Genomic DNA, 16282 nt, shown 5'->3' with positions numbered 1-16282 from the left:
CACAAAATTTCTTACTTTTCTTCAAGCAGAAAACTTTTGAAACGATCAAGCAACAGGAATTAAATAGCTCTTAGACAAACATAATAATGGAGGCCGTAACTTGTCATTATACATATTTCTCAGAAATATAAAAGCTTTACTAGGTCAACAGTGATTTATCATTTCTATATCAAAGTGAGCAACATGAATGATGTACACTGTATGATGATGCCTCATGTTAATGTTAAGTTTTAACAGGTAGTTTGTTAATTGGTCATACAATGTATAGGTTGGGGGTTTTTTTGTTTTTTTTAAAAGGGACATGTATGTCTAATAGCCACACCATAGTCTTCTTTAAACTGGTTAATATTTGTGAGTTTTTCTAGATTCTATTTCTCTTAAATATACACCAGTTGGAAAGATAAACAAAACCCCTTTACATCAATAGTCACTGTTTCTGTGCACTGCAGACATTGTGCTGTGTGGACACAATTACATTCTATTCCCAGAGATGAGCATATACAGTACCTCTTGATATTATGATGCTTGCACACAGCTAGAAGTAAACAAATGAATTATGCAGGATTGTGCTTCTTTAGAAACAGTAAAAAAAAATAAAAAAAATTTACCAAGTGGAGAACAAAAAAACGTAAAAAAGTAAACAGCAGGAAATTAAGTGTTATTTCAAGCTTTTTACAAAACATACCACAAAGAAGTAAAACATTTAGGGCCAAAAAATGCTTGCTTTGATCCACTGATGTTTATTATTCAATATTTTGAACAAAAATATATTTCTGAACAAAAATGTTTGTCATATTTTACTACTAGAAAACAGTGACTACTGCGGTTTCTTTTCCCCACCTCAAAATAAGTGTACCAACCTCGCTGTTTTTCTTTTTTGTATTTTACCATCTCTTTATTTGTATATCCTGTACTTCGTAAGATATCTTCCAGAAACATCTCCTTAACTTCATATGGTCTTCCTTGAACTGAAAATACAAATAATTAATATTCAGTATTTTTAGATTTTCCTTGCCTCAGTTAGTTATCCTTACATGTGGGAACCAATACATATGCCTTGGTATGGAGAAGAAAATGATTTCAACAAATTTCTAAGGGCTATTTTAAAGATTCAATAATAACTTTTTATTGGAATAATATTATAAACTTTGGTAGGGGTTCCTTGTATTAACAATACTGGAGTCAAGGCAGAGGAGCATTTTACAAGAAAGATGAAAATATCAGCTGGGAATTACATGCTCAAAGTTATTAGCACTTCTAATTTTCTCTGCATCAAGCTGAACTCGTTCTCTTGTCTTTATACCCCACTTTATTCCTTTACCTCAAAAGGACCAAAAAAATATAAAACTACTCTGTAAAAATAATGCACTAATCCGGAATGGTTACAGAAATGTTTCAAATCCAGCAAACTAAGGCGTGTGTGTCAGCACACAATTTCAACTTTGATTTGCTTAAGTGTCATAGGTTTAACAAACCCTTATTCAAATATTTTGTTATGTTTTAATGAGATAGATAAATTTTAGTTAGGAAATAACTGATCTTAAAATTAGTCAGATTTAGTATTTGTGCATATGCTATCACTTGACTTACTGTGTATCACTGGGCAGCTTCCAAAATATCTGATAAAGAGATTCACATCCAGAGCAGCACTAGAAAGAATCAGTTTCAAAGTTGTCTGTTTTTGCAATATGTCTCTTAATTTTGTTAGCAAGAAGTCACTGAATCGATCCCTCTCATGTACTTCATCCTATAACAAGCAGAAAAAAGGACAAACATCCCAGATCCAGGATCAAAATTTTTGAGAAAACTGTACCCATTGCTAACCTGTATAGTTGGCCAATAAGCTACACAAGTATTTGTCAAAGGAAATACATCTTTATATCATAAAGTAAAAAACGGTAGAGGAGGGATTTTGCACAAGTATCTCAGAGCAGAATTTGCCTGCTGAATCTTATTATTAAAGATGATGCATGATCCACAAAATACTGCTAGATTTTTAGATCCTCGGTTGGGTTTTCAGACTGGCAGTTACAAGACAATCTCCTTACTCAATAACCGAACAAATCTGATTATCACTGGATCCCCACAATTTAATTTTTATAAATAACTTTTCTGCGTTGATTAGCATTTACCATAAGAGCCAAAAAAAAAAAAAATAATCACACAATCATCCATGAAGGATAATTTAGTCACAGGTAGCTGACCAGAGATTATTTATACCTTGTAACTTTTTCTAAAAAGTCATAACTCAGAACCATTAAACTGTGAAGGTATCTTGCTCTACGTAATCATGTGTTCCTATGATTGTTCTCTTTGCTATTCTTTCTGTTACAATCTAAGGCAACACACACTAAATTGGTGTAAGCTCTTTGGAGCAGGGACCTTTCTGCATGTTTGTACAGTGCTTAGCACAATAGGGCAATGATCATGATTGTTGCCAGAGTGCTCAGCACTTTGCAGCACAGAATGCTTAAAGAAGTGTTGCTACAATTTAGACTGCAAACAGAAATGTGAGACACATGGAATTCTGATGCATGTTCACCAGACTCCACAGTATCTACATGAGCTGTCCTAAGACTCAATGTATTTAGTTCCAAAAGATGTTGCAAACAATTGAGGATTCTATCTTCCCCTCAACATATCTGTATACTCTTATTAATTTCAAATATGCACTTAAAAAAACCTGAGCCCATTAAACAGGCTGGCAGTATTTTTAATGCAGAAAAACATACAAGCACATGAACTACTATATAGACCAGCTAAGCGCAGCAAATACAGTAATAATTATTCATATTCTGCTCAGCTGACATGAAGATTTGAGACTAAGTATAATATACAGCCAATTAATGAGAAAAAATAAGGCCTGACATCACATTTGTCAAGGCCTCTGGAATGTCACTCTACATTGAACACTTAAGGGTTCTTACCACGATAACATGTGTCACGGTCGATAGCGTGCTGTCTCCTGCCATTAGCGTACGAAGTAATACACCATTAGTGCAAAACGTTAGCAATGTCTTTGGAGAAACCCTAATTAAATAGGTATGAAACAGACACGTTCAGTTCTTTGCAATGTTATAAATTACATATAATTTAAAATAGGCACTCTCTCTTTCATATTCCTATTAAAAATGAATACTACTAAAAAAATATTAACACCTGCTCACTAAGAAATGACTCCTTAACCTAAGGCCAGATTCAGAGTAAAAATCCCTAAGATAAGAACCTTGAGAATATACATATATGCCAACCTGACTGTTTAATTAGATGTAAAATCCACAGGATGGCTTAGTTTATAAAAACATGCTCTTGAACTTTCCATCTTATACCACTGAAAAATATTTTCAACTGTCAGTGCTTGAAATCAGCTGGGTCACACCAGCCTGGCTTGCAAGCCAGTCTTTTTTAGGCTACAGCTACACTCAAAAGTTTACAGTGGTGGAGCTGCAGCAATCCAGGTGTGCTACTGTAAGCTCTCTAATGTGACCGCACTAAGCTGATGGGAGCCCGTCTGCTTAACTACTCCAGCCCCGCCGACATAGCACTGTCTAAACAGTGCTTACATCACTCTTGGGGGTGGCTTTTTCACACCCCAGAGTGACATAAGTTATATCGCAGCAAATGCTAGTGTAGACATAGCCCTAGAGGCTTCCATCTTGTTCTCCAGAATCTCAGCTCTCATGTCAGTAGAGCCCAAGCAATTATATTCTGAATATCTTCAAATTTGTACTGTACTCGCATCTCACTTGGTGCCCCCAATAAGCAAAGTGAGGTGTGTGGGCAGAGCTTGGGAGACTGCCACTACTTTTCCCCTGCCAATTCAAGCCTCAACAAATGCTTAACATCCACCTCTAGCAAGGGTTGTGGGTTTTTTTGCAGACATATAAAGCGTAGCAGCAAAGGGAGACACACAGGAAAATAGCTGGGAATTCATTCAGCCTCTCAAAATAAGAAACCAGCCTAAAGGTATCTTACCTCTCCATCCCTAACCTACCTCTGTTCAGATTAACATCTATGACTGCCTCTCCAGCTTCTCTTCCTTGGGTAGCCCCGTCATATAATGTTTAACAGGACTAAAAAAATAAACTACTTTCCCTCCCAAATGCTCCGTTGTTCTTCTCCCCTTGTCAATTACTGTTGGAAATTCCACTATCCTCCCTGTCTCTCTCCCATTCAAGCTCCTTCTAGAATCCTGTTAGTTCTTTTAGGAGATATTGCCTAGGAAAACACCTGCTCCTGTCCACCACTGCCACCAAATCCTACATAAACTAAGTATTCCTCTCCTCCGCTACTGCAACCTCCTCTTCTCTGGCCTGCCAGACAGACACTCATCTTGCCCCAGCCCACTTCAGACTGTCAAAACGCTACTGCAAGTAATGACAGGTTCCAGAGTAACAGCCGTGTTAGTCTGTCTTTGCAAAAAGAAAAGGAGTACTTGTGGCACCTTAGAGACTAACCAATTTATTTGAGCATGAGCTTTCGTGAGCTACAGCTCACTTCATTGGATGCATACCGTGGAAACTGCAGTAGACATTATATACACACAGAGACCATGAAACAATACCCCCTCCCACCCCACTGTCCTGCTGGTAATAGCTTATCTAAAGTGATCATCAAGTTGGGCCATTTCCAGCACAAATCCAGGTTTTCTCACCCTCCACCCCCCCACACACAAACTCACTCTCCTGCTGGTAATAGCCCATCCAAAGTGACCACTCTCTTCACAATGTGTATGATAATCAAGGTGGGTCATTTCCAGCACAAATCCAGGTTCTCTCACTCCCTCACCCCCCTCCGAAAACCCCACACACAAACTCACTCTCCTGCTAGTAACAGCTTATCAAAAGTGACCACTCTCCCTACAATGTGCATGATAATCAAGGTGGGCCATTTCCAGCACAAATCCAGGTTTTCTCACCCCCCCCACCCCCATACACACACAAACTCACTCTCCTGCTGGTAATAGCTTATCTAAAGTGATCATTAAGTTGGGCCATTTCCAGCAAATCAAGTAAATCATCCATTTTACTGGACACTTTCATAATCTTTAGCCCCTCTTCAAAACCCTTCACCAGCTTCCTGTGACTTTCTCCATCAAATGTACGCCTCTGTATTCACCTTCAAGGCCACCTAGCTCCTTCATTCCTCTGCTTTTGTCACCTTCTGCACTCACCTTAGCACCTCCACTCTACTGAAGCTGCATAATTAGCCAAGACTTTAGTGTCCTCCTCCTACTTGTCCCCACACCACCTTCTGAATGGCACCATATGCCTGGAAACCCCCAACCCCTCCATCCTCAGTTCACTATGCATCCAACCACTCTTTTCCCCCCACTTTAAAAAACACAGGTCTCCCAACAGTCTGATAAACCTCCTGCTGGAAAGGGTTAGCTAATGAACAAATTAAAATAAAAAACAAACAAAACATTTAAAAAAAAAAAACAGGCAAGGGCTCAACTAATTTTTGTTTCTTCCTATTGTCTACACTTTTAAACACTATTTAGCATGTATTACGTTAAATTGTTTAGGACAAGGCCCTGTCTTACTAGCCATGTCTTCAGAGCTCTGAAGACTTTTAGAACTATACAAATAATGAATAAAAATAAACCTTTTTATTTTCACTGAAATGGATTGGGATTTTGTGCTTGAGGAAAAACTTAGATCCACATTTCCTCAAATTATCTATTTCCAGATCAAACTAAGGCTAAAGTTTTGTGTCAGCAGAGATTTTTATTCCCCTACCCAGAAGTCTATGCAAGCAAAATTCTGTTTTTTGCACTTTCATAGACATCTGATGAGATGGAACTTCATATATTATACTTCACACAGTGTAGCCAACTATCTGTGTTTCTTTGATCATTTATTATGCTGCATCACAGATAAGCATGTTGTTTAAATGACATGAGATGAACACTACCTGCCCTGAGAAACTTAAAATTTAATTTTTCTTCAAAGAGTTAGATACGTTCATACAACTTGGGGTTTTTTTTGTTAAACATAATTAAGTAATATTATTTATACCTGCTTTCTAATCGGATCTGATAGCCAATTGTCTGGCCAATCTTTTCTCTTCTTTCTGCGGCAACCCTTTCAGCCACAGCAATAGCTGCCAAACGTCTTGGTTGAGTGCAAAATATGCGACATGGAATTCCATTTTTGTAACAGTCATCAAGAAGGAATTGAGGAATCTAGAAGAAAGTGGGTTTGTTTTTTAGTTTGATAGCATTGCAACTTTCCTACCTTAGCAAACAAAATATATAACTGAGCAGCACCACTGAATAAAGCAGTTTGCATTGACTCATTTTATACAGAAGAGAGGGAGATTCAGTTTGTAATAGCTCATTATTCATTTTAGGATATTTTGGCTGTTTAATGCTGGTACTCAGCAGGAAAGAGGCAAATCACCATAAATCACTACAGAAATAGACAAGTGGTGCGAGGTTTAGAAGCTCGTGGCTGTCTGCTCTCTCCCTCTCTGTTGTTTATTATTGAGAGGAAAGGACAAAGCTTCTTATCCTAGATGCCAACCCGCATCACTGCAAGGTTTTGGGTGCTGAAGTGTTTGATCTTTCTTTTCCCTCCTCCTACCTACTAGCCTTTCTTAGGCTCTGCTGAGACTGCTCCTCCTGCTGTTGCCAAATGAGAAATCCCTCTTGGATTCATAGCAGAGGGCAGAGCTGGCTCCTGATGCAGGAAGAAGGCATCCAAAGCCAAAAAGAATTTTTTCTAGGAGTGTTTAATAGACCCATAATGGGCTATTACTGACAAAGTCAGGGAAACAGAACAGGCACCTTTCAATTTGATTTTAAGTAGATGAAGTTATTTTGGGCTCTAGTCTGTTTGAGAGAGAATTTGAAACATTTCAGATGCTGTTTTCTCAAGTTCCTGACCCAAAACAGTGATTACATAAACTATACTCACTTGAGATCAGGAGCATTGGTACACAGGATGATCTAACAAAATTTTAATGATGTCAAACTTCTAACCAAATATATAAAAGAACATTACAATTTCTCTTAAAAGAGAAATAGCAACACTGCAATTTTGTCATAACAACTTTTAGGAAAAGTCTGATGTACTCATGGTAGAGTTTCAGAGAACTCTACAGTCATTATTCATTATTTAGAATCAAAATAAATGCCGAAAACAGAAAACAAATATTTACTGAATACATCTGCCCTTTCTACATCATGGCTGACAATTTTACCATCCTCATCTAGTATTCAATTTATGCAACTGTCAGGTTTTGTTTGTTTCTAATATATTTAAATAATTATTTCTTATTGTCCTTAACCCTACTGGCCACTGATCCCTTTCTTACCACTTGTCTGCATTTCCTAACTGTAATTCGCAGTCATTTCTATCAACTTTTCTGTATGTGTGCATATGTCAACTATTTCTTAATTGCCACTTTCACTTCCCCTCTAAATCAGGATGGGTTGAGCCAAAAGCAAAAAAAAATAAAACCAAGAATTGTTGACTTTTCTGGGATAAATCGTGCTCCCTTAATCTTGCATTGGAATTTCCCATGTGCACAAAGTAAGCAGGATTTGGCCCTGTGTTCTTAGGTCATTTCATTGTGTTAAAAACACAGCACATAATGCAGGGGCCATAGACTACAATACAAAAAGTGTAGGCCTGAAACGTGCCTGGAGAGATCCAGTCCCCGCCCCCCAGGATAAAGTATACTTTAGACCATCTTTGACGGCTGTTTGTCTAACCTGTTCTTAAAAATCTCCATTGACAAGGATTCCACAGCCTCCCTTGAAAGCCTATTCCAGACCTTAACTATCCTTACACTTATGAAGTTTTTCCTAATATCTAACCTAAATCTCCCTTGCTGCAGAGTAAGCCTATTACTTCTTGTCCTACCTTCAGTAGACCTGGATAACACTTGATCACCATTCTCTTTATAACAGCCCTTAATATATCTGAAGACTTAACGTACTCAGATTTTTTAAAACCTTTCCTCATAGGTCAGGTTTTCTAACCCTTTTGTCATTTTGTTACCCTCCCCTCATCCTCCCGTCCCCGTGGACACTCAACTAGTATGTCTACACCTTTCCTAAAATGTGGTGCCCAAACCTGGAAATAGTACTTCAGCTGAGGCCCAACCAAGCCGAGCAGAATGGAACAATTACCTCCCCTGTCTGACAGTCCTGTTAATGCACCCCAAAATGATATGAACCTTTTTTCACAACTGCATTGCATTGTTGACTCGTTCGATTTTGTGATCCCTGCCCATATCCTTTTCAGCAGTACTAACACCTAGCCAGGTTTCAGAGTAACAGCTGTGTTAGTCTGTATTTGCAAAAAGAAAAGGAGTACTTGTGGCACCTTAGAGACTAACCAATTTATTTGAGCATGAGCTTTCGTGAGCTACAGCTTCACTTCACCATGGTGGTATGCATCCGATGAAGTGAGCTGTAGCTCACGAAAGCTCATGCTCAAATAAATTGGTTAGTCTCTAAGGTGCCACAAGTACTCCTTTTCTTTTTGCGAACACCTAGCCAGTTATTCCCCATTTTGTAGTTGTGCATTTGATTTTTTCCTTCCTAAGTGAAGTACTTCACTCGTCTTCACTGAATTTCATCTTGTTCATTTCAGAGCAATTTTCTAATCTGTAAAGGTCATTTTGAATTCTAATCCCATTTTCCAAAGCGCTAACAACCAGTCCCAGGTTGGTGTCATCCACAAATTTTATAAGCATACTCTCCACTCTATTGAATAGTACTAGGGCTGTTGATTAATCGCAGTTAACTCACACGATTAACTCAAAAAAATTAATCACAATTAATCGCACTATTAAACAATAGAATACCAATTGAAATTTATTAAATATTTTGGATTTTTTCTACATTTTCAAATATATTGATTTCTATTACAACACAGAATACAAAGTGTACAGTGCTCACTTTATATTATTATTTTTAATTACAAATATTTGAACTATAAAAATTATAAAAGAAATGGTATTTTTCAATTCACCTCATACAAGTACTGTAGTGCAATCTCTTTAGAGTGAAAGTATAACTTACAAATGTAGGGGTTTTTTTGTTACATAACTGCACTCAAAAACAAAACAATGGAAAACTTTAGAGCCTACAAGTCCACTCAGTCCTACTTTTTGTTCAGCCAATCATTAAGACAAACAAGTTTGTTTACATTTATGGGAGATACTGCTGCCTGCTCATTTACAACATTACTTGACAGTGAGAACAGGCATCCACATGGCACATTTGTAGCCGGTGTTGCAAGGTATTTACGTGCCAGATATGCTAACCATTCATACGCCCCTTCATGCTTCGGCCACCATTCCAGAGGGCATACTTCCATGCTGATGATGCTTGTTAAAAAAATGTGTTCATTCAATTTGTGACTGAACTCCTTGGGGGAGAATTGTATGTCCCCTGTTCTGTTTTACCCGCATTCTGCCATATATTTCATGTTATTGCAGTCTCGGATGATGACTCAGCACATGTTGTTCATTCTGAGAACACTTTCACAGCAGATTTGACAAAACACAAAAAAGGTACTAATGTGAGATTTCTAAAAATAGCTACAGCACTCAAGCCAAGGTTTAAGAATTGGAATTGCCTTCCAAAATCTGAGAGGAACGAGTTGTGGGGCATGCTTTCAGAAGTCTTAAAAGAGCAACACTCAGATGCGGAAACCACAGAACCCGAACTATCAAAAAAGCAAATCAAGTTTCTGCTGGTGGCATCTGACTCAGATGATGAAAATGAACATGCGTTGGTCTGCTCTGGATCGTTATCATCAGGGTGGTTGAAGCATGAAGGGACATATGAATGTTTAGCACATCTGGCATGTAAATATTTTGCAACGCTGGCTACAACCATGCCATGCGAATGCCTGTTCTCACTTTCAGGGGAAATTGTCAACAAGAAGCGAGCAGCATTATCTTCTGCAAATTGTAGCCAAACTTTTTTGTCTGAGCAATTGGTTGAAGTAGGACTGAGTGGATTTGTAGGCTCTAAAGTTTTACATTGTTTTATTTTTGAATGCAGTTACAAACGTAGAATTATGTGCAAAAAGTAAGTTCAACTTTCATGATAAAGAGATTGCACTACAGTACTTCTATTAGGTTAATTGAAAAATACTATTTCTTTTGTTTATTACAGTGCAAATATTTGTAATCAAAAATAAATATAAAGTGAGCACTGTACACGTATTCTGTGTTGAATACATAATTGATTTCTGTAATTGAAATCAATACATTTGAAAATGTAGAAAACATCCAAAAATATTCAAATAAATGGAATTCTATTATTGTTTAATCATGCAATGAATCGCGATTAATTTTTTAAATCGCCTGACAGCCCTAAATAGTACCAAACTCTTGCGGGACCCCACTAGATATGTCCTCCCTGTCTGACAGCAAACCACTGATAACCACTCTGTCCTATATGAGAACATCATATAGGACTGTAACAAAAGCCTCACCAAAAAAAGATATATCATGTCTAGAGATTCCCCCATTCACTAGTCCAGTAACCAGCAGCTGACCTTCAGTTTGTGTCTCCACCATGACAATTTGCATTTTTGTTAATTTACAACTAAGGGCCCAAAGTATTCTGTAGTAAGAGTGTGTCCTTAGGCCTTGATTCTGCAAGTTGATCCAGATGGACACACTGAAGTCAGTGGAGCTCCATACAAAGGCAGGAGTTCACTCATGTGGATCAGCTTGCATGATTGAGGTCTTTGAATAACAGGACTGGTGATTTTGTCCTAAACGCTCTTCAAAACTTCTGATCACTTCAAAATTTTCTATTTCTCAGACTAGGCTATTTGGTTAGTAATTTACCCTGTTTTTGTATTGTCTTCAGCTTTATTACAATGGGTTTCAGTCTGACCTACTCAGGAAAGTTTATTAGGATGTAAGGAGAAAAAAAATGAAATAAATAAAACATTTTAAAATGCACTTTACATTGTCTGAAAAAGTCAGTAACTATATTGTTATTAGAAAGATGTGAGAAGCACAGAAGCATAGCTATTTAATATAAGCACCTGATTTCTGTCAAATATTTCAGTTGCAGAAGGAGACAGAAAATGTGATTTAACAGAGAATCTTTCCACTAACAGGCCAAAGAAAAGCTAACAGAGTAATACGAAGAGATCCCATTTAAATAAATAATGTTTTAGGATTTCATATTGACACACAGATAAAACACATATGGTTAGTCCAACAGTATAAAGAACTAATTCTGTCCTTTCAATTTCATTAAGCAAAAAGACATACCTGAGTAGTTTTTCCAGATCCAGTTTCTCCCACAATCAGAACAACTTTATTTTCTTTAATAATTCTGACAATTTCTTCATGTTTTTCAAAAACTGGTAGAGATTGCCTGAAGGAATCAAATTCAGATTCCCCCCTTTTCACAGGAATCTGAGGGATGCCATTGTTAAGTCGCCCACTTGTCTTACTCATTTCTCTGTTCTCTAAGACAAGACAGAATTAATGACATGGCACCAAAGGTGTCCTCCAAAACGCAAGAATTCAATGCAAAACTGAACATTGACTTCATTTTAGAAACCTCTATTTTAACAAAATACCACGTTTCCATGTTAGTGCAGTAAGATATTTAAAGTGACAAATGAACACATTCTAGAACACAGGTGGAAGACATTCTGTTGTTTAACAAAAGGTATTTCTGAAAGAATAAAAAGATTAACCTTCCCAATATCTCACTGCCAAAGTTGGGAAAGGCTACAAGTGCTGTGAAAACATCAGACTCAGCCCTATAGGGAAAGGGAACAGTCCATTATATTTAAAAGCACCACATCTAGGCATCTAAGGAGAGGTGGCAACTGACTTAAAGAAGCTGACCTGTGAGGCTACCATGCTGGCCTTAAGTCTCTCCTGCAGACCCATTTCTTCCACAGTTCCTAGAGAAGTTATCATATATTAAAATAATAAATGACTAATGATTTTTTAAACTACTCCACCATGATGCATACATGCCTTCTATGAGTTAATGTATAATCATATTGTAACCCATGTGCTTCTTCTCCCACTCCTTTCCTAATGATTGTTGGCCACATTCATTGTATCCATGTTTAAATTAGCCCCCAATCCTGCAGACAGGGTATGTCTACAGAAGAGTTATAAACCCGCAGCTGACCCTGGCCAGCTGACTCAGGCTCATGGTGTTAGGGCTGCAGCACTGCTTAACTGCAGTGTAGACTTCCAGGTTTGGGCTGCAGCCCAGACTCTAGAACCCTGAGAGGATCCCAGAGCTCAGGCTGCAGTCCCAGCTGGGAATCTATACTGCAGTTAAGAACCCCAGCAAGCCCAAGTCAGCAGGCATGTACCTGCTGTGGGGTCTAATTGCAGTGTAAACATACCCTTAGACATGTGTCTAATTTGGAATAAGGTACACTGATTTTGCTAAGTCTATACTTCTAAATACACGGTGTACATACCAACGTATTTAACACTAGCACATACCATAAACATGCAAGAATCCTAAAAATCTTTAGCATAAGAGGCTATTCTGCAAGAGTCTAATGTTAAACTACCTAAAAACCAAACTATTTATGTTCATCACTATTGAATAAACTAAAAATAAATTCTAAAATAAATTGTAGGTAGGTTTTTATGCTTCTTGCAAAACATCAATTCAAGCAGTTTTAGTATAAGCTTACTGAGAATGTCAAATCTAACTATAAAGAAACACCTTTACACCATGAAAAAGTCAGAAGATGCAAATTCAATACAAACTTGAGTCCTTTATTGCTACTTCTACTTGACACAGGCTAACAGACTGAGCTGGACAGGAGCAAATAATTGGCTAAGCAGGCTGGATAGGTAAATAGACTTACTGTTTGTACACTACTATATCAAATCCTATACACCCTTCTTCAAAAAGCACTGCCACACGGGTATTAAACAATGGCTCCCAACCACACAAAATTCTAGTCTTGTTAACCTTATTATAATACAACCTCAAGAAAAAGAGATGTGTAGCAGTATTTAGAACCATCATAAAATATGTAATGTCAAATGAAGTAGAGTTTTCTGTGCACTAGATCAAACCTCCTATACAAAAATACAATTAAGCCCTCATACCTGAATACCTGTTCAAGTAATAATCCTGTTAAAAGGTCAGTGTTCTAGCATACGATAATTTATCAAATGTATATTTGAACTAGTTCTCTCATTTAGTGGAGATTTAAGAAGTCTGAATTGTAAACTCTTTAGGTTACGGACCATGTCTAGAGCCGGAACACAATTAATATAATACAAATATAAGCTTCCTAACAGGAAGAAGTCAATAGTATAGCATGGAATGAGAAAATGAAAAGCATGTTATTGTCTAACAGTATGAATTCACAAACTCTTATCAGATTATACTGCACATACCAGCTTCAACAGCAAACACATTTCCTCGTTCTGTTTTTGGTAGAAGTTCAGTGCGTTCTTTATTGGTCACAGGAAATCTCTGAATTAGGCTCCTAATAGCATGTTTTGTATTGGGGGTCAAACTACAGGCCATTACTGTATGAGCCAATTCTGATCCATCTTTCTTTTTTATGGTTAAATATCTGTTTGCTCCTTTTCTGAAAAAAAAAAAAAAAGAAAAATTTTTCATTTCGCTAGGTAGTAACTATTTTACCTATACATACAAATCTTTTGACAATTAACTCCTAAATTATATTAAGGTGACCTACAAAAAAAGTCTAATAATATACTAAATACCACAAAAAAACCCACAGAATAAGAGAAGCATCCAGCACACTATTAACTTAAGAGATCCAACAGAATGCCTAAGCAAAAAGTCAACCTGGTTTTATGATTCTGACTCAAAGACCTGCTATTATGTCAGCGATCATAATCAGGCTTTTGAACCTTGATAGTACCCCTTCAGAAGTTATCTCAAGAATCAAAGAAGAAAAAGACTGAGTTTGAGCAAAACATTTCTTAGGATGCTTCCCCAACTGATCTATCAGCAAGTCCAGATTTGTATGTCCCTTATATAGACTGTGATCTGTTTCCTCTTCCGCTGTGTGACCCTACAACTTTTGGGCCTTGATCATCTTCTGTTTATCTCAGCATGAAAGGGGCCCTCTGTATGAGGATTTCCCCTTTTCTACTTAGAAGGTTGAAATGCAGAGCGACTTGGGGAGTAAACCCATCCCTGCAGTACCATCCAACCCCTTTCCTCCATTACTCTGTAAAGATGTTCTCACAAATGTCTAGGAGTAAGGGAGATGCTGCTCTCGATGATATTGTTCCTTACCAAGCTCCCAGATCCCATGCAGAATCTTGGTCAGGAGGCAATACAGTTCAGAGCAGAATGACTCCTGGCACTGTGTGGAAAGAGAGTTCTTTCTTTGTCAATTTCACAGATCCATAAGGTACAGAGGGGACAAGGCTTCCCAAACGGTATAGGCCCCAAATTCCTTCAACCAGAGAAATAGTGCTCAAAGAACCCTGCAAGGAACCCCAATATCTCTTCCCTACTAAACCCTCCTGAATGATCTGGCCCTCAGTCAAATTACAAGAAATATTGGAAATGTATATATGGCCTTTTAAAGAGATATATGGACTTTCATTTTTAGTAATTAACACAACTAATCTCACATTAACTTACCCTTTACTTTTAGAAATCAGACCAAGAGACTGACTCAGTCGGTGAATAAATGCTCTTTCAGTACTAGTCAAAGAAGAAGGAAATTCCATTTCTAGAAAAAAATTTAAAAAATTAGAAGATTTAACACAACATAATCAGCATGTTACTTCTTCCCTATTTCAAATAAAATGAGAAATATTTGCTTATTTCCATGCCAAAACAAGCAATCTCACCAAAAACTAGTGAGCAGAGATCTCTAAACCTCCAAACAAATTAGTTTCATTTATCTTCTCCCAAGAGAGGAGGCAAACCTGTACTTCTCACTAGCAAAGTAGAACTATCTTTCTAACACATATAATGGTTCCTAGCTTTTTCAGGCAACTGCAATCATTTGCCAGGCCCAGTGTCAGATCTCAGGGGTACAAGTGCCAGGGAGTCATGTCCCCCATTCACCCTTGAATATTTTGGCCAATATGGCACTTGGGCAATTAGAGGACTGGGGTGGTATAGGAGCTCATTATGTTGGGCTACAGCTCACAACTAATAGGGATACAAGATGCACTAAGCCTCCATGGAACCTCAAACAGAATAGGGCAGCAAACACACATGAAGTACCAGCACTCAAGATATGTTCTAGCCATGAATATTATAGCTCAGACATGACATGCTGCCAGCCCCATCACCCTAAATTCATCTCAACAGGTATTCCTGTCAATGCTGGAATGATTCTACCTGCTTCCCAAACCAAGATCCCCATGGTGCCCTCAGAGAGCTTCTGCCACCAGAATGGGGCAACAGTATAACATCCCCCCTCCCCATGTCCTGTCCTGTCTTCCCCCCCTCAGATCACCCCCCAACCCAATCCAAGCCCTCCCCCACACCTCTTGCCTAGGTCACACACACACACACACCCAACCCAAACCCTGCGCTCCCCCACCACACCCCCTTGCCCAGGTCACCACCCCCCAACCCAAGCCCTACCTCCCGGCAACCCCTCCCCACACTCCCTGTCGAGATCACCCCCCGCCCCAGACAGACAGATCTCTCTGCTCACCCAGAAGCCCCCTCGGCCCCCAGAGCCTCACCCACCGACTCCCTCCCAGGAGCCTCCACATCATCCCGACCCGCGGTCACCTCTCTGGTCCCCGTAGCGGAACCGCTCCAGGGCGATGTTCACCGCGATCTTCACCTCCTCGTCGATGCGGATGTCCTTCAGCCCCCTGGCCCGGCCGCTGCCCGAGCCGGAGGCGGCGGCCGGGCCCCCGCCAGACAGGGCGCTGCTGGGCGGCCGGGGGGACACACTGCTGGGCCGGGACATGGCCCTGCGGGGACGAGACACTCGCTCCCAGACAGGCCCCGGGGCTGCAGGGCTCCCTCTGGCGGCCAGGGCAGGCCGCGCGCGCGCACCTGCCAGCGGCCAGGTCACCAGGCAGCCGCCGCGCCGGCGGTGTGGGACTCGCAGGAAAAGTGAAAGGGGGTTGGAAGGGGGGGAGCCGCGACGCAATGACGTCCCTGCAGGCGGGGGCGGGGCGAAGGGGGCACGCAGGAAATAGGACCAGGCGCCGCGCGGGGCGTATGCGCTAGGGGGCGGCCGTGTCGGTCCAATCACAGCCTTAGGGGCCGCGCGCGGGACGCTGGGCTAAGGCCGCCGTGTGTTCAGGCCCTGGCTGAGCGCGGGGCGCCCACCTC

The 16282-nt window shown here is 39.6% G+C and overlaps 1 protein-coding gene across 3 annotated transcripts in view; it reads right to left on the bottom strand.

Moving 5' to 3' along the window:
- Positions 1–16065, bottom strand: part of YTHDC2 (YTH N6-methyladenosine RNA binding protein C2) — a 51340-nt gene extending 35275 nt beyond the window's left edge. For 2 of the 3 annotated variants that reach the window (XM_084627849.1, XM_084627850.1), the window contains exons 1-8: positions 15728–16065; positions 14615–14705; positions 13384–13580; positions 11260–11459; positions 6021–6187; positions 2928–3030; positions 1591–1747; positions 861–968 (exon numbers count right to left, since the gene is read on the bottom strand). In XM_084627849.1, coding sequence (XP_084483975.1) covers positions 861–968; positions 1591–1747; positions 2928–3030; positions 6021–6187; positions 11260–11459; positions 13384–13580; positions 14615–14705; positions 15728–15911 — 1207 coding nt within the window. In that variant the 5' untranslated portion in view covers positions 15912–16065. Of the gene's footprint in view, positions 1–860; positions 969–1590; positions 1748–2927; positions 3031–6020; positions 6188–11259; positions 11460–13383; positions 13581–14260; positions 14331–14614; positions 14706–15727 lie in introns of those variants that run through there. The other variant, XM_084627851.1, reaches the window with a different exon arrangement.
- Between the last annotated feature and the right edge of the window lie 217 nt (positions 16066–16282).

The sequence above is a fragment of the Lepidochelys olivacea genome (genome assembly GCF_965140295.1).
Source record: "Lepidochelys olivacea isolate rLepOli2 genome assembly, chromosome: 5".
Taxonomy (NCBI): Eukaryota; Metazoa; Chordata; order Testudines; family Cheloniidae; genus Lepidochelys; species Lepidochelys olivacea.
This window is presented reverse-complemented; position numbering and strand designations above follow the sequence as displayed.